This window comes from Myodes glareolus, chromosome 2, assembly GCF_982192425.1.
Source record: "Myodes glareolus chromosome 2, mMyoGla1.1, whole genome shotgun sequence".
NCBI classification, from domain to species: Eukaryota; Metazoa; Chordata; class Mammalia; order Rodentia; family Cricetidae; genus Myodes; species Myodes glareolus.
The window spans coordinates 4,202,240-4,219,903 of NC_142027.1; the positions used below are offsets into that span (position 1 = coordinate 4,202,240).

The following is a 17,664-nucleotide window of genomic DNA, read 5'->3' on the forward strand; positions in this document are numbered from 1 at the left end:
AACCCCACCCCAACCCCTACACGCGCACGCGCACACACACACACACACACACACACACACACACACACACACTCAGCTCACCCAACCCAGGGTGGGGCAATTACTGTACATTTGAGTTCCAGGTAGCTGATACTTAGAGTCAGGAAAAGGACACTCTAGCTCTGTCAGGTTCAAGGAAGGATCACATCCTGTTTAGTCAACTCACTTATCTGGGGACAGAAGATACCAGGCCACAGGAACCAGGAGTGATTCTCAAGACCAGAAAACCCAGGAGAAAGAAGATCTGATGCCCAGGTAAATGGGCAAACAGGACAGATGACAAGTTCCTGAGCTCAGAGTCCAAGGCCCAGGTCAGGCTCAGGAGAGCAGAGACCGCCTCTGGAAGTCCTTCTCTGCACTGACCTAACCTTTCCTGTCCACTGCCTGTAACCAGCAAGTGGGAACAGAAGGGGGAGAGCCCAGCTGAAAGGAGACTCCCCAGCATGTCAGAACACCCGCCCTCATGTCATAAAGTCCAGTCTTAGAGAAGCCCATTGTTTATTCAGAGCACCTGCCAACAACCCGCAAAAGAAGGAACATCTTTTGAGAGGGACGTTCATAAAGGAAGAACTGTCTGGGTCAAGCTGGAGTGTGGGGAAGAAGAAGAAGGATCTGCTCCCCATGATCTCATCTGACACTTGATGCCAACAGCCTCGCCCTGAGCTTTTCCCTCAAAATTAGACTTTCTTTTATAAAAATTGTTTTTATTTTTTGAGGACATCTCAATATTTAACAATAATGTATGCTATATTTCCTGAGAGAGAGCAAGATAATGTAGAGTGGTTTTCAGCTTTGGCCATTAAGTATAACTATTGATGAATTCTTATTTTCTTTTTGTTTCTAATCTTCAAATTTTAATTTTTTGTTTTTATTGACTTTATATTTTTTCTCTACTCCTCTACCTTCCTCTCCCCTCCCCTGCTACCTTCTACCATGGTCCCTGGGTTCCCAATTTACTCAGAAGATCTTATTTTTATCTATATCCCATGTCATTTAGATCCAAGTATGCCTCTCTTAGGATCCTCACTGTCTAGGTTCTCTGTGAGACATGGAATTTTAGCCTGGCATTTTTTTCTTTGATTTATGTGTAAAAGCCACTTATGAGTGGGTGCATATGATAATTGTCTTTCTGGATCTGGGTTATTTCACTCAATATGATGTTTTCTAGATCTATCTATTTGCCGCAAATTTTGAGATGTCATTTTTTTCTGCTGTGTAGTACTCCATTGTGGAAATGTACCACATTTTTCTTTTTCATTCTTTAATCAAGGGACATTTAGGTTGTTTCCAGGTTCTGGCTATGACAAACAATACTGCTATTAACATAGTTGAGCACATGTCCTTGTAGTATGATTGAGCACCCTTTGGGTATATACCCAAAAATTATATTGCTGGTTCTTGAGGAAGGTTGTTTCCTAATTTTGTGAGAAATTGCCACACTGAAGTCCAAAGGGGCTGTACCAGATTATACTACTACCAGCAGTGCAGGAGTGTTCCCTTTTCCCCACAACCTCTCCAGCATAAGTTGTCATCAGTGTTTTTGATCTTGGCCATTCTGACAGGTGTAAGATGGAATCTCAGAGTTGTTTTTATTTGCATTTCTCTGATAACTAAGGATGTTGAACATTTCCTTAAGTGTCTTCCAGCCATTTTAGATTCCTCTGTTGAGAGTTCTCTGTTTAAATCTGAACCACATTTTTATTGAATTTTGTGTTCTTTTGGTGTCCAGTTTCTTGAGTTCTTTGTGTATTTTGTCTGATGTGGGAATAGTGAAGATCTTTTTCCATTTTAGTGGACAGGTCTGTCAGACAGAAAATAAACAGAAAAATAAGGGTACTAACAGATGTTATGACTCAAATGGGCATAACTGACATATGTAGACTTTGCTTTTTTATCTTTTTTATTTTTTAATTAATTTATTTATTTATTAAAAATTTCCACCTCCTCTCCACCTCCCTTTTCCCTCCCTCTCCCCACCTCTCCCTCCCTCTCTACTCCTAAGAGCAGACAGGGTTCCCTGCCCCGTGAGAAGTCCAAGGTCCTACCCACTCCATCCAGGTCTATAAAGGTGAGCATCCAAACAAACCAGGCTTTTTAATTTGCCTTTTGGATGTCTTAGTGCAGTCCAGAGCAAGCTCCTCTTTCGAAGGGCTCCCAATCTAGACTCATCCAAGTCATGTTCCCTTGATGGACTCAAAGGCAACTGATCCTGAACTTTAATTGCATCCACAAAATCTATTTTGCCACGCAACATGGCATAGCCACAGCTGTGCTGTCTCACCCAACTCTGTCCTGGAGAAAAGGGCAGAAAATCCCAGGGAACCATAGCAAAATTCCATTTATCACATTATAAAGTCATCCATCATCCAGCCCTAAACTATCTGGGAGAAATTAATGGCACCTATTCCAAAAGAAATAGACTAAACCGTATAAAGAGAACTTCTTGGATACTTCCTTGAATTGTACATGATGCTCCCATAACTGGAGCCTGTAAATTTTATACTGATGCTAATTAATTAGGGAAGGCAGGTTACAAATCAGAAGAATTAAGTAAGGTGGAACAAAGCTCTTATAATTCTGTCCAGAAGGCAGCATTACATGCCATTCTTATGGTGCTAAGGGATTTTAAAGAACCTCTTAATATAGTTACAGATTCACAATATGCAGAAAGAGTTATCTTGCATATTGAAACTGCTGAATTTATACTAGATGATACAGAATTGACTTCATTGTTTATCCAGGTGCAAGACATAACCAGGAATAGGCTTTGTCCTATGTCATAACACATATCTGGTCACATATGGGTCTGCCAGGTCCTCTAGCACAAAATAACACAGAAATTGATCAATTATTGATTGGAACTGTGTTGCAGGCCTCAGAATTTCATTAAAAACATCACATCAATAGCAAGACTTAAAGAAAGAGTTTTCTATTACATGGAAGCAATCTAAGGAGATTATAAAGAGATGTGCTACTTGCTCTTTCTACAATCAAACATCACTACCTGCAGGGACTAATTGAAAGGGTACTCAAAGGAATGAAATCTGGCAGATGGATGTGTTCCACTTTGTAGAATTTGGAAAATTAAAATAAGTACATCACACCATTGACACTTATTCAGGTTTTCAGTGGCCAATTGCTGTAAGCTCAATAAAGGCTGATTCAGTAATCACACATTTATTAGAAGTTATGGCCATCATGGGTATACTTGCACAACTAAAAACAGATAATGGTTTAGTATATGTGTCTAAGAAAATGAAACAGTTTTTTGTTTATTATAATATAAAGCATATTGCAGATATACCAAACAATCCTACAGGTTAGGCAGTTATAGAAAGATCAAATCAAACTACAAATGATTTGTTAAACAAACAGAAAGGGATGGAAAATACCCCAGAAATAGATTACATAATGCTTTATTGACCTTCAATTTTCTTAATGTTAATGAGAAAGGGACAACAGAAGCAGAGAGGGACATTGGATAATAGAAATGTTTTCTGAATTAAATCAGCCAGTGTATTTCAAGGATGTGTTGACCTCACAATGGAAGCCAGAATATGTACTATGTTGGGGAAAGGGTTTTGCTGTTGTTTCAACAGAATAAGAAAAGTTATTGATAACATCAAAATTAATAAAGATTCATTGTAAAAAAAGAGAAATCTCTTGAGAAAGAGAAATGATGGCTTATCCAAAGAGGTGACAGCCACACAGGTGGTAAGGAAACCTTATAAGGCTTGGGACAGGGTTCTGTTCCTGTCTTTGAAGGAAATTACTCATCTTTAAAAATCAAAAGACCCTAGAAATCTAGATGCCAAAAGAGGAAAAGATAATTATCTAAATAGGATCACCAAACAAAGAGAATTATCACTTATGAGAACAGGTCATCTGAAAAGAGTCACTGAATATTAAGTAGAATAATAGTCATGACTCACTTAAAAATCAAAGCTGGCTTTGGAGTTGGACAAAGGCTCTGTCCCTCTCTAAATCCAAGCATGTTGTTAAAAGAAAATTTCAGAGTTTTTGTCTCATGTCAGGAGTCATCTGGTATGGGATAAAAAGAAGAAAGAATTTAGAAAAGAAATTATGTTTATTCATACCTATTTTTGTCTCTATCATACCTTTCATTGAACATATTCTGTATAAACAATGTTTATGTTTTCCACAATGAACAATAAATATTTCTGCATGATTCTTTGAAGTTTCCAGGAAGAAGATGGGGCCCTACAACAATGACTCCACCTGGTTAATATGATATCATGATGCTGTTAGCACTACTATAAGACCAGTTTTTGGTACCAGCTGCTCAAGATGGTTACAACTTGGTTAGCTAAAATGATGCACATTTTTAGAATGTTCTGGCCAGAACTCCAAATAGGAAGCTCAGCAAAACCCTACCAAATACTCAGAGACTATTTGCAATTATATCAGACATTAACCATCAGAACTTAACCATCATTTTATTTTCACAGGATCCCAAGAAAGAATATTACCCCCATGACAGCTGGAAGTAATTATAGATGATGGCATCCCTTTTCCCAAAAAGTTTGTTCTCAGGGTTAGGTACATGATTTAGGGGTTGATTATCACCGGCATAGGGTTGGGTGTTGTGTGGAAAATTATGTAGGCTCAGGGATCTTGTTGAAAAAAAGGAAAAATGGATGGGATAAGAGTTTAGTTTGAACTTACTCACACTAATAATAATAATGAATAATGGAGTGAGGAATGATTACTTGTGAGCTATTATATATAGGCAATTTACATTGGTATAGATTCTTGAATATTGATACTTATAGTTAGACTAATCGGGTTTCTAGATACATAGAGATTGTATTCTGCATAAATAGGTAACCTTCAACTACTTCAAAGAGCTGTAGAATATGGCATTTAAATCACTTTGGGTTCTGTTGAAGTGATACACAATTGTTCCTGGCAGCACTGATCTATTCCCAAGAGACTGTTGGGCATCAAAGACTTTCCACTTGGATCGTATTTTCTTCTTGACAAAATTGGCCTATGGACAAGGAAATGTCTATGATTCAAACACTGACAACATACAATATGTCCAGACACAACAAGCAGGATACAAGAAAAAAGACAACCAAATCTTGCCAAGACAGGGTAAGACAGTTTTGAAAAATTTCCTGCCTCTGAAGATGGTCTGTCAATTACTCTAGGCCTTAGCCAAAGTTTACTGCTCCAACATTGCAAATGAAACTTTGGGTGATTGTCCAGTTAGCCAGTTGTCTCTGCCATTTGTTGCACATTTTGGAGGTTGCTTGATTATACTTCCTGCCTGCTCGAGTAATATTGTTTCCCTTCTCAAGTCTTCAATGGGGTTGAAGATTAGATAGTCATAGTTCCTTTCCTCTCATGACTTGACCAAATTATTTTTAGTACTTAAACTCTTTAGGATAGGATAATTATTGAAATATTTATCACATGTTTCTTGCTTGACATTGTTTATGCTGGTTGTAATTCCAATTTTTATACATGATATTTGTTCTTTTTGTACATAATCTTGTATTAGGCTTAGAACTCTTATTTAAACAAAAGGGAGAGGTGCTGTGGAAATTCTACAGCCAGTAGCCTTTAAGTTACCCACCCACTTTGACATGGCCTCTTATACTATAAATACTAACAAAAAGCATGCACGCATTTCCTCTCTATTCTGGCTTCTGAATTTCATTTGTGTTGCTCATTTGTGCAGAGGATTGTGATCGGTTAGCCTACCCCTAATTAAATAACCCTTTATTATACCTAATTCTGAGATGTTGTGGTATTTCTTTTTAGCATCTATCTTCAAGTCCATGAAAATTCCACTCTATGGATGGGCTCAATGTTTTGAGAGATAGCTGGAGTTCACTTCACTAATGTAAATATCTAATTGAGGGTGCCATGGTCCTCATCACAGAAAGATCTAATTGCTGAGTTCAAGATCCATCTATACTGACAAAGCCTGCAGAGCCACCTTGCATCCAAACTGGTATAGGAGGTCCTTCTGCATTTGTGTTGCTTTCATTGGTTGAATAAAGAAACTACCTTGAACTTTTGATAGAGCAGAGCTGAGGAAGGCAGGGAGGACAGAACAGAATTCTGGGAGGAAGAAAGCAGAGACAGGCAGATGTCATGAAGCTCTCACCTGAGACAGACATAGGTTAGAATCTTTCCTGATAAGCCACAACCTCATTGTGCTACACAGATTATTAGAAATGGGTTAGATCAAGATGTGAGAGTTAGCCAATAAGAGGCTAGAGCTAATGGCCAGGCAGTAATTTAATTAATACAATTTCTGTGTGGTTATTTCATGGGTTAAGCTCTTAGGTGGTGGGACGAGGCCTGCTCCTCTTACTACACCAAACAAGGAAAGAGCACACAGCATTACTGGCTATGACTGGCCTGCACTACCCTCCCCCACCTGCACATGTTGAATGGAGACGATGCTTTACCTGGTTCACAGATGTTGGTCATTAAGACCAGAATGATTGACAAACATAAAATGGACATTGCCGAGTCACCTTTCTCTAGGACCTTAAACAGCTCTGCACCATGGGATAGCACAAATCAATAAGACTTTGTGATGAGAACTGGTACTTCCCCAAACAGTCAGTGTCATCTGTGGCTAAAGAAAGTTAAGTGGGCTGGTGCAATGGCTTAGCCAGTAAAAGCATTTATTATCCAGCCAGACAACCTTAGTTTGATTCTCAGAACCTACTTGGTGGAAAGGAAACAAGCTCCTCCAGGTTGACTTCCAATGTAAAGTAAATCATTATATCACAGGGGTGTGTGTGTGTGTGTGTGTGTGTGTGTGTGTGTGTGTGTGTGTGTGTTTCCACTTGTCACAGTACACCTATGAAGATCAAGGGCAACCTTGGTGTCAGTTCTTGCCTTCCAACTTATTTGAGGCATTTGTCACTTTGTGTACCATGTCATTTCTCCTGCAAGTTTCCAGGGAGTTTCCACCTGGAGTAAGGAGGCTGGGATAACATGCTTCTGTTACCAGCTTTACATGGGTTCTTAGGGTCCAAAATAAGGTCTTCTTTCTCCTTTATCAAGCACTATCTTCACCAAACCATGCCCCTTGCACCTCCTCTGGCTTCTTAATAATTCAATGGAGACCACTGTATCTGTCATAAAGCAGAGGAATGGAGAGATGATAAGCCTTGGGATGGGAAGAAAGAGAAGGCTGGATTCTGCCCTCCCATGTGGTTAGAGTTCTTGCCAGAGGAAGGGTGCAGTCGCTCTACCAGGATGGTCAGGATATAATGAGATGAGGAGAGCAAGCTAGAGACAGATAAGATAACATGGGGAAGGTGTTTGGAATGGTTTTTGTACTAATAAAAAGAGAGAATGGAGGCAGAACTGGAGAGGGGGTGGTCTGGAAGACAGTCTGTGTAGAGAGGGTGAGCATGTTGTGTGCTGAGGGAATGTTCTAGAAAAGAGGGGGTACCAGAGCTGCAGATGGGACATAACAATGTGAGCCTAGTTGGAGAGGCAACAAGGTAGGCATGGAGGTGGGACAGGACCAGCCTTCAAGGCGACCATGGACAGTCTCCACATTGTCATGGAGAAGCAAGGTTGCTGGTGGGGATGAGAATGAGTAGAGCCATTGGAAGCTGCCCATCTCCAGGCATCCCTGCACTTGTGTGCACAGCCCTGTGGCCTTCCCTGCCCCTTCCAACTTTATTTTGGTTTCTGAGGCTGGCAGAGATGAGTAGTGAGAAGCATGGGTGCAGAGATTTCCACAGTTGCAGCATGAGATTTGTGGCAATCATGCTCAGGTCAAAGGGAGACTTCTGGTTCATCCACTTTATTTCCATTTAAGTGACACATGAGAGATAGAGGATCCAAACTGCACCTCAAAAACAAATGATGATCAAAGATGCTGAAGGCACAGCCAGTCAACCCATAAGGTTAATTCCTTAGGCTTATACAATAGCAGAGTACTCCAGAGAGAAAACAATACCAAAGGATGATTGCCTACTGCCTGGATTTATAGTTACCAAGAATGCCACACCACTCACCCAAGGCTCACTGCCCCTGAAAGTTTTTCAGAGTTCTGTTGAGTTCTGCAGCTTTGCTTCCAAAATATGATTGAAACAGGAAATTCTCTTGTATTTCAAACATAATCAAGACTCTTCAGCAATAATTTTCTAAACATACAAAATTAAAGCAAAATTGAAAAAGAAGAAACTTCCAAATACAATGATCAATGAAAAAAGGTAGCAGAGTTTAGACCATATATATGGATATAGCAAACTTCAGAGGAGATGTAAGTTAGAGTCACCCACATACATTATGTTGATTATACTTTAAACTTTATTAAAGATAAATATCATTATAACAAATCATAAATAGATACATTTGCTCCCAGAACACCGTATCAGCCTGTAGAACCTCATCAAATACAGGCAAATGACAATTCAAACACCATTCAATGACATAGACATTTAATTTTTTATCCTTTAGGAAATTAGATTTGACCACAAAGTGTCCTCAGTTTCAGATGAGTGGTTTCCAGTCACAGAGGTTATTTCTTGTCTGATGTGACCAGATGAAATGAGTCTGCTCCCCCGCCTCGATATTTCCCAAAGCAGAATGTAAGAAAGGTGTCACAGCTCTCTGGACTCACCTCTGTTCTGGACAGAACACTAGCATTGGCGATGACATCCAGGGACTTGGTGGTGTGAGAAGGGTCTGAGACCCCGTGTGGGTAACGCCCTGAGCATCTGTTTTAACTTCAGTTCTGTTACTGTGATAGACACCCTGACTTAAAGCAGCTCTGGGAATAAAGGTTTCGTTGGCTCACACCCCCAGGTGTGGTCTGTTATTGCAGGGAAGTCAAGGCAGGAACTGAAAGCAGTGGGGCACATCCATGGTCCCGAGAGAGACAGGAAAAACACATGGATCCTTGCTTACCCTAAGCTGTCTTCCTCCTCTTGTACTGCTCAGGACACCCTGCCTATGGAACACTGTCACCCACAGTAGGCTGAGTCTTCCTACACCAATGGATACTAAAGAGATATTTCTCATTAAAACTCTCTTCCAGCATGATTATAGGTTGTGTCAAGTTAACAGTTGTAACCTCCCAACACAGCATTTGAACTTCGGGCATCAGGAGCTGATCCCCATGACCTCTAAATGGAAGTAGTAGAATGCATGATGCAAAACAATCACCAGGGGCTGGGGAGAGCTTATATACAGTCATGGGCTTCATCCCCAGTGCCAAAACTCCAAAATAACACCACACACACACACACACACACACACACACACACGACATTTGGACACAGAATATGTTTTTCTACTTGTATTAAAATTACTATGCCTGGGATTGGAGAAATGGCTCAGAGGTTAAGAGCACTGGCTGCTCTTCCAAAGGTCCTGAGTTAATTCCCAGCAACAACATGGTGAGTCACAACCATCTATAGTGAGATCTGGTGCCCTCTCCTGGCCTGCAGGCATACATGCAGGCAGAATGAAGTATACATAAATAAATAAATATCTTTTAAAAATAAAATGATTATGCCTGGAAATTAGAGAATATTGCTTTTAATAAATTAAAACATTTTGCTATTGTTATTATATTTCATTCCAATTCATTCATCTCAGGCTCATACAGCTCGTTCCAAATCTGAGTTTGGGCTGTTTCAATCTTCACATCCAGGAACAATCTAAAGCCATCTCTGAGGATCTGCCTTTTCCTGAGGGTTGGGTTAAAAGGCAGGAGACATGAGATGCAAGCCCCCAATGAATTTTCCCAACACACTCTCAACCATATGAAAGACCTAAGCAAACCCGGGTTTGCATCATGAAGAGCCAGAGAAACAAAAATAAACAAAGAGCCTCAGAAGTCAGTGTTTGCAGGAACCTTTGCAAAAAATTGTTTCTGTTCTTGATAAAGTTAGCCTAAATGGAAGAATTTCACTGAGGATCTGAGGGCCAAGTCACAGAATTCAAACTGAACTATGAAGAAATAGACCAACACTCTAGCCAACACCCAGGACAGAAGCAGCAGTGTGCAGGCAAAGGGAGATACTGGTGGCTCGTTGAGTAGCACCATCACCAGGCTTCTGAGAAAAGTAAACATGTAGGAAGGTATGTTAATGGTGTGCCAATGGAGAAGGCTGAGGGCTGGGCCTCCACAGCATCTCAGGCCCTGACTGAGTCACTGAGTCACCTCAGTTGCCTCCACTGACAACCAGTTTGGCCTTAAGAATGAAGTGCAGCTACCTGCAAAGAATGCCTGCATCTTCAATGCCAGAGCAAGTCTGGGCACAGGTGACCAAACCTGCTTATGCTCCCATACACTGTGCATAGACCAAGAGAACCTGTGACCAACCAGATTCTCTACACTGAACTCACTCGGGTCTGCTCTCCGAAGACCCTCACTTTGACCTTGCTCGTGATGTGTGTGAATGCAGTGAGCAAACATGGCTAATGAAGGAATGAATAAAGAAAAGGTCTGACACAGTGGCTGATCCCAGGTTGTGATGCCAGCTCTTCCACCCTCTAGACAGCAAAGTCACCATATTGTTACAAGCCTTGACCTCCCCTCTGTCCAGAGATGTGGCTGGTTTTGGTTTTGACAGTTTATGTAGTTCCAAGTACACTAAGGGTCCAGAACTTGGTGCTGTATGATTTTGAAGAATGTCACAAAGAGTACAATTTCCCCCCCAAGAGTTATGGGAGAGACTCAGAGGAGGGACAGAAATAAGTGTGGAAATGAGGCCCTGGAGGTAGCTTCCGGCCTCCTCCAATTGGAGGAGTAATGGTTCTGACTTGAGTAAGTTTTCCTGTGTTCAGATGAGAGCATATTGCAACGTTTACAGTCACACAGTCACATGAAGTCTTGGCTCCAAGCATATAGCAAAATCTAGTAAAGTAAAAAGCAGGGGGAATCAACAATTCCAATGATACAGAGCAAGATTATGTGACTGGTGGCAGTTGTTGAATGGCCATAAGCCCCTATTTTTAAAAAGCTCTGAAAGCCTTCAAACCAAAACACTCAGCAGATCTCTGACCATGTGATAAACCCAGTGTGAAGAGGTGGAGAAGGACCAGAGATGCAGGGAGAGCCCTTCAACTGGGCCCACCTCCATGATCTGCATCCCAGGAGCTTGGACCAGTCCAGGTTCCAGCAAAGTTTCTGGACACCAATACAGGCCATGCCTGTGCCTGGCTTCAATTGCATTTGAACTTAGTGGTGTGAAGTGCTCCAGAGTTATAACTGATCACCATCAATCCATCAAAACATCTGCAGCAGAGACAAGGTGTCCCAGAAAATTCAGAGGAGACATCACCCACACTAGGATTTCAGCAGTGTATTTGGCCTATACAATAAGACTCAGCTATGTTTTCTCAACCTGATTTATATGGTCATATAACCAAGTTTCCTTCTAGCATGGAGGTGAGCTAGTGTCTGCAGGCATGCATGTCTCATGTTGAAAATGCATTGGGTACCAAGTAGCTAAAAGACTTAGTGTTTAGTTAAATTATTCAAGTGAGGGGAGAGGTCTGAGAAATCTGGTTTATCCTAGACTGAGCATTTAAAAAGTAGAAGGATTGGAAATTGAGGGGCAGGAGACTCAGGAAAGAGCCTAAAGGATGCTAGTTACATTCAAGACACTCCCACCGTGAGCTTCTTCCACTACTAGCTTCTCCCAAAAAATGGGACACTCAGTTGGGGGCCACCAACTGAATGAATTATGACAGCACTTGATACTCATTCCTTCTCCATCTGCAAACTGGGAATCTTTGGACAAATAAGTGACCGTGGCTGCTGGTTCCTAACCTGCAAAATGGAAATGATCACATCCATGGCTTCATAAGTATGCTGAACCCTGAAATGAGCAGATGAAGGCATATCTCAAACCTTGAGAACATAGTGCAAAAGTCTGAAATTCATGATCGGTCATTGTTCTGGGCGCCAAGTGGTAAGTCTTGATTCTGCTTGTGTGTACATCCACTCTAGTATATGCAGGGTATTGATAACAACACTGTTTGCCTTCCTCCTCCTTCTCTACCCCTGACAGTTCCCAGCAAGGTCATCCAAAATCTTCCCAAATTATCACCAAAGGTTATTGGAAGTTTGCACCACAGGCTCCCCTCAGACAGCAGAGCAATTCTGTTCCTGAGAGTTCTCCAGTGCCTTCCAGTAAGTGAGTAAGTTCTGAGGTGTCATGGAGTGGCAGGTCACAATTTTCCGAAAGAGGCACACAGAGAAGCGTAAGCCATCTGGGAATAGGTCTGTTTGGTGTGGAGTTCCTCAGGCCGGATCTTCAGATTGGCCAGGCAGAGCCCGACAAACACATCCTCCAGCTTGAGGAATGGAACACTGTCTGAGACACTGAAAACTTTGCTGGCCACGTCACTTGAAAAGACATAACCTGTTCCAGAGCAAAAAGGTGGGTACCTATCCCAGGGATATTCAAATTTACTCACAAACCACTTGCTGGACTTTTTCCTGATAGGAAGTTCATGAGGCTTTAAGTAGCCTGTGAAGAACAAGGAGGTTTTGTTTTTCTTTAACAGCAGGTCAGTCAGATAGCCAACATTCACAAACATGTCTGAGTCTGTCTTCATCACAAAAGCTGCCTGAGGACAAAAGTGGTGGACCCATTCCATGCCCATCATGGTCTTCAGGGTCAAGTTGTAGTAGTCGTCCTTGAAATCCTTCTGGATGATGTCACGGTGCTGCTTGCCCTCCTGGGCTGTGGCATTCATCTCGTTGGTGATGTCTGAGGCCCCCAGGAGGAAGAGGGTCTTTACACGCCGCCCCCGCACCTCTGCCTCTCGACCCCATGTCTTGCGGATGGCCATGCGAGCCGCCAGTTGCTTGTGGGACGAAGTCACCAGCAGCACAAGGAAAGGGGGCTTCTGCTTGCAGTCTATATCTGGAAGCTGGAGGAACTTCCCGTGACCTTTCTTGAGAACATGTGGTGGTTCTTCGAAAGGCTCCATACTGAAGTAAAAGCAAAGAGCTCCCATCATCAGAATGAAAGCATAAACCAGCCTCATGTTCATGAACTCCATCTGAAAGAATAAAGACAAACTGCCAGGTCTCCCAAGAGAGAGGGTGGAGTAACAGATAACCAAACACAAGGAGATCAGAGAGCTCTGTTCTGATGTTCCAAACCTAGCACCAGGGCCAGAATTTATACTTTATAAGGAACTAACAGAGAAGTATTTGAAAGTTCACATCACAGGGCTAGAGAAACTGCTCAGTGGTTAGGAGCACTTCCTGCAATCAACCACCTGTATCTGTTGTTCCAGTGGATCTGACGCCCTCTTCTGGACTCTGTGGGCACTGCACACACGTGGTGCACAGATAAACATGCAGGCAAAATTCCCATGCACATGAACTAAAAACTTTTATAGCTTACCCAAAGAGTTCCAAACAAAGCAAAAAAAAATAGATATTTATGGAAATGGAATTTAAATCTGTGTAAAAAGTACACATTATATATGTGTACTGCATTATACAAAACCCCATAAAGGAGTTGGCGGCGCCGGCCGTGGTGGCACAAACGAAGGGAAGGAAAGGGCAGGCCTGACGAGCGGGACGATCGGCCGACTAGGTACCCGACCCGCAAGGAGTGAGCTTCGCGTCATACCGTTTAAGCATCTAACTCAACCGCCCAGCTAGTTGACCCGAGCGGGCCCCATCAGCTCAGGTTCGGCCGGCCCCCGGCCCGCCCGCCGCAGCCGTGGTGGCAGCCCCGGGAGGAGCGCTGGCGTCCGTCTCCTTCGATTCTCGGGATTTGAAGATGGCTGCTCAGTCGGCGCCGAAAGTTGTGCTAAAAAGCACCACCAAGATGTCTCTAAATGAGCGCTTTACTAATATGCTGAAGAACAAACAGCCGATGCCAGTGAATATTCGGGCTTCGATGCAGCAGCAGCAGCAGCAGCTAGCCAGTGCCAGAAACAGAAGACTGGCCCAGCAGATGGAGAATAGACCCTCTGTCCAGGCAGCATTAAAACTTAAGCAGAAGAGCTTAAAGCAGCGCCTGGGTAAGAGTAACATCCAGGCACGTTTAGGCCGACCCATAGGTGCCCTGGCCAGGGGAGCAATTGGAGGAAGAGGCCTACCCATAATCCAGAGAGGCTTGCCCCGAGGAGGAGGACTACGTGGGGGACGTGCCACCAGGACTCTGCTTAGGGGCGGGATGTCTCTCCGAGGTCAAAACCTGCTCCGAGGTGGACGAGCCGTAGCTCCCCGAATGGGCTTAAGAAGAGGTGGTGTTCGAGGTCGTGGAGGTCCTGGGAGAGGGGGCCTAGGGCGTGGAGCTATGGGTCGTGGCGGAATCGGTGGTAGAGGTCGGGGTATGATAGGTCGAGGAAGAGGGGGCTTTGGAGGCCGGGGCCGTGGCCGTGGCCGAGGGAGAGGTGCCCTCACTCGCCCTGTATTGACCAAGGAGCAGCTGGACAACCAGTTGGATGCATACATGTCGAAAACTAAAGGACACCTGGATGCTGAGTTGGATGCCTACATGGCACAGACAGATCCTGAAACCAATGATTGAAGCCTGCCTGCCTATCCACCTGTTAGACTCTTGTTAAAGTCACCACATCTATATAAAAAAAAAAAAACAAAAAAAAAAAAGCCTTGAGAAAACATGAGAAGAAATCTGATTGATGCTGGAGGACCTATCACAATAGGTTGTGGACTTGCCTGCTACCAGTTGGGGCATTTAGTCTGTTCCGTCTACTTTTTGATACTGTGTTACATGAAACCCTATTTTCCTTTGATTTGGTTGAGTTTGTTTTGTTGTTTATCTAGTCACCCAGACTTGTATTTCAACAGGAATGCGTTGGCTTTGTGAGTAGAACCTTTTTCCAGTCTGCTTCACCTGCCGTGTGTGCTGTCATTTTAGTATTTCTTCTGTTCATCTTTATGGTCCCAGAAGGAGCCAGTGTTCTCACTAATGTATGTATAGAGTTCTACATCTTCCTTAAAAGCTTTCTGGTCATAGCTAAAACTTTATAAAGGTGTGTGTCTGCTAGGTTGATGGTGAAGGTGGTAATTTGGAAATGTTGACCCTGCTACTGGGCCAGGAAAGTCTTCCACGAGGTAGCCACTTGGTTTGGTCCTTGACGTTGCATAAGTGGCAGCTGACTTGCTGAGTTGGATATGTACAATTTCCACCCTAAAATAAGATTTTTAAGTTTTTTGGCTTTGTGTCATGTCCAGGGGGCCTGTACACATTTAGTATAAAAGAAGCCATTTTATGTGGCAGAAGATACAAGGGTGGGAGACTGTTTACAAACTAACTGTTGGGAAGGTGTCATATGCTACTCATGCTGAAATGCAGTTACCTATGTCCAGAACCAATCTTGGTCTAATCCACATAACTGCCTTTATTTGACCCTCTTGAAGGTTTAATTTCAACTATGTTTTGTCAGCTGTTCAGTTCAGTGGAATCTTGTATTTCTGGTTCATTATAACAAATTGTTCTCTCAAATTCAAAAAAAAAACCCATAAATACACAATTTAAAAATAAACTTTCAAAAAATATGAGTTGATGTGCCAGGTAGATGAGATAGATGAAGAGATCCATGGTTTAGAAAACTCTGGAGAACTGGAGAGATGGTTCAGAAGTTAAGAGCATTGACTTCTCTTTGAGAGATCCCAATTTCATTTCCCATGAACCACAAGGAAGTTCACAATCATCTATAATGAGATCTGATGCCCTCTTCTTTCATGCAGAGCACTTATGCAAAAATATAAAAAAGAAATAAAAAGAAAGAAAAGTCTGAACTCTTTCAGCACACAGAAATGAAAGTCATTCCTCTACAGTAAAGCACACAGGACAGTCTGCCTTGCTGTCCCCTGGTGCCTCACTGACAGCCTTGGGATTCTAGATGCAGGTCCCAGCACTGGGAACTGCCAGCCCTTCACTGAAGGATTATTCAGACTCCTTGTCTTTCAGCAAATGGGACCAGATCTTCTAACAGATCCTCAGCTCTGACCTCTGGTGACACCATAACAAAGAATGTCACAATGCAGCTAGACAGTCTGTAGGTCTGAGAGCTGTGCATTCTGAGTGCAAGCACAGGTCTGGCTGTGAAGACCTGAAAATGTGAGCCTATTTCCACATTGACAAAGGTCAGAGAGTTGTAACTTAACTGTAGTTCCTTCAAGGTAATTCTGCTTCTTCCTCAAACAAAGATCCCACATAGATGTAGACCAGGAGTTCTGTTCTCTCAAGGTTATTGTCAACAGGTGTGGCTAATAACTAGAACTTGTACTTCAGAAATAAAGTAGATATGTGCCTACCTCAAATAAAAATGTAAGGATACAACTAAGGTTCCAGTTCCTTTATGGAGATAACATTGGATTCCACCCAGGGAGTGGTTTGCCTACAGAGTGTTTTGGTCTAGGGTATGAGCCTGACTTGTTTTGTTCTAGCAACAGAATGTTTAGCTATGGATGTAGCCCACAACCTTCAATTGATTTGTTCATTTCCTATGTATCATGTTAATGCAGTTTTTTGTTTACTCCTACATTTTGGGGTCAGGAGTATTTAAAGCTATTGGAACTTAACTGCGGGCAAATTTCAGTACTCACTGGAATTCTTTCCTGATATTATTGTATATGTTTCTCCATCTTCTTATTTCCATTTGCATCTTCATACTCTTTACTATATTTTTAAATGCCCATGCCACTGCCTTGACAAGAGGTATTTTTGTTGAGGCTTATGCCTGACAAATGGCAACGGACTGCTCTGATTAAGCATGCACAAAAAGTAACTCTCACATTCCTGAGCAGCAGGGGCCCTGACATCTAGCAGAGGGCCATCTGTGGGGTGAGTTTGCTTCGGGCCGTGGCAGGGTCCCGGCGAGGGGGAGCTTGGGCGTTCCCCGACCCCATAGACGCCCAGGTCGCCCTCAGTGCTGGCTACCCCCTCCCGCCTGCCATCCCGGCTCCCATCCAGCAGGGGCCCTGACTTCTAGCAGAGGACCATCGGTGGGGTGAGTTTGCTTCGGGCCTTGACAGGGTCCTGGTGAGGAAGAGCTTTGGCGTTCCCCGACCCCACAGTCGCCCAGGTCGCCCTGCAGTGCTGGCTACCCCCTCCCGCCTGCCATCCCAGCTCCCATCCAGGTACGAATTCCTATATTTCTCCCTTCCCCCTGGGGCCATAAAATTTTCCCCAGCTCAGCTGCCTTGCAAGCTGAGCCTACATTGTAAGCGCATCCAGGAAAGAGGGAGTGCCCGTGCTTCAATAGCCTGCCTGAGGAAAGGTGGGCATTCTGTCAGTGAAGTCCCTGCCCAAGAAGGGAACCTGACCCGGTAATAGAAGTTCCAATAGAGAACATTTGAAGTAAGAGATGGGCAGACGCCAAGGCAAAACCTCATCCAATAATCTGAAAAACAACATGAAAACACCAGATCCCAAGGACCCTACAACAGAAGGGCTTGAACACCTTAACCCAGAAGAAGTGGAAAAAAGTGCCATTATGAAAGCAATAGAGTCCCTTAAACAGGATATGAATAACTCCCTTAAAGAATTGGATGAGAAATATAACAAAAAGTTTGAAGAAATAAGTAAATCCGTGAAGGAGACCGTGAGAAACCAAGAAAAAACAATCAAACAAGTAAAGGAAACAGTGCAAGAATTGAAAACT

The 17,664-nt window shown here is 42.9% G+C and overlaps 2 protein-coding genes across 3 annotated transcripts in view; one reads left to right on the top strand and one right to left on the bottom strand.

Annotated features, from left to right (window-relative positions):
• Positions 1-7,830: 7,830 nt before the first annotated feature.
• The window catches only part of LOC125392901 (beta-1,3-galactosyltransferase 5-like), a 34,628-nt gene continuing 24,794 nt past the window's right edge, over positions 7,831-17,664 (bottom strand). The window contains 2 exon segments of the mRNA XM_087898778.1: positions 7,831-12,282; positions 12,285-13,071. Of these exon segments, the coding sequence (XP_087754904.1) occupies positions 12,146-12,282; positions 12,285-13,071 (924 nt within the window). The 3' untranslated portion in view covers positions 7,831-12,145.
• LOC148122892 (chromatin target of PRMT1 protein-like) lies at positions 13,541-15,500 on the top strand. Of its 2 annotated transcripts, XM_087898776.1 has the most exons (2): positions 13,541-14,217; positions 14,356-15,500. In XM_087898776.1, exons 1-2 carry the CDS (start codon positions 13,806-13,808, stop codon positions 14,559-14,561), a joined length of 618 nt encoding a protein of 205 aa, XP_087754902.1. In that variant the 5' UTR covers positions 13,541-13,805; the 3' UTR covers positions 14,562-15,500. The 2 variants fall into 2 exon arrangements, with proteins under 2 accessions (XP_087754902.1, XP_087754899.1); XM_087898773.1 differs by having other exon boundaries at positions 13,541-15,500.

Bases quoted from the DNA above. Each gene is read 5' to 3' on its own strand.
- LOC148122892 (XM_087898773.1), top strand. From the start codon at position 13,806: ATGGCTGCTCAGTCGGCGCCGAAAGTTGTGCTAAAAAGCACCACCAAG.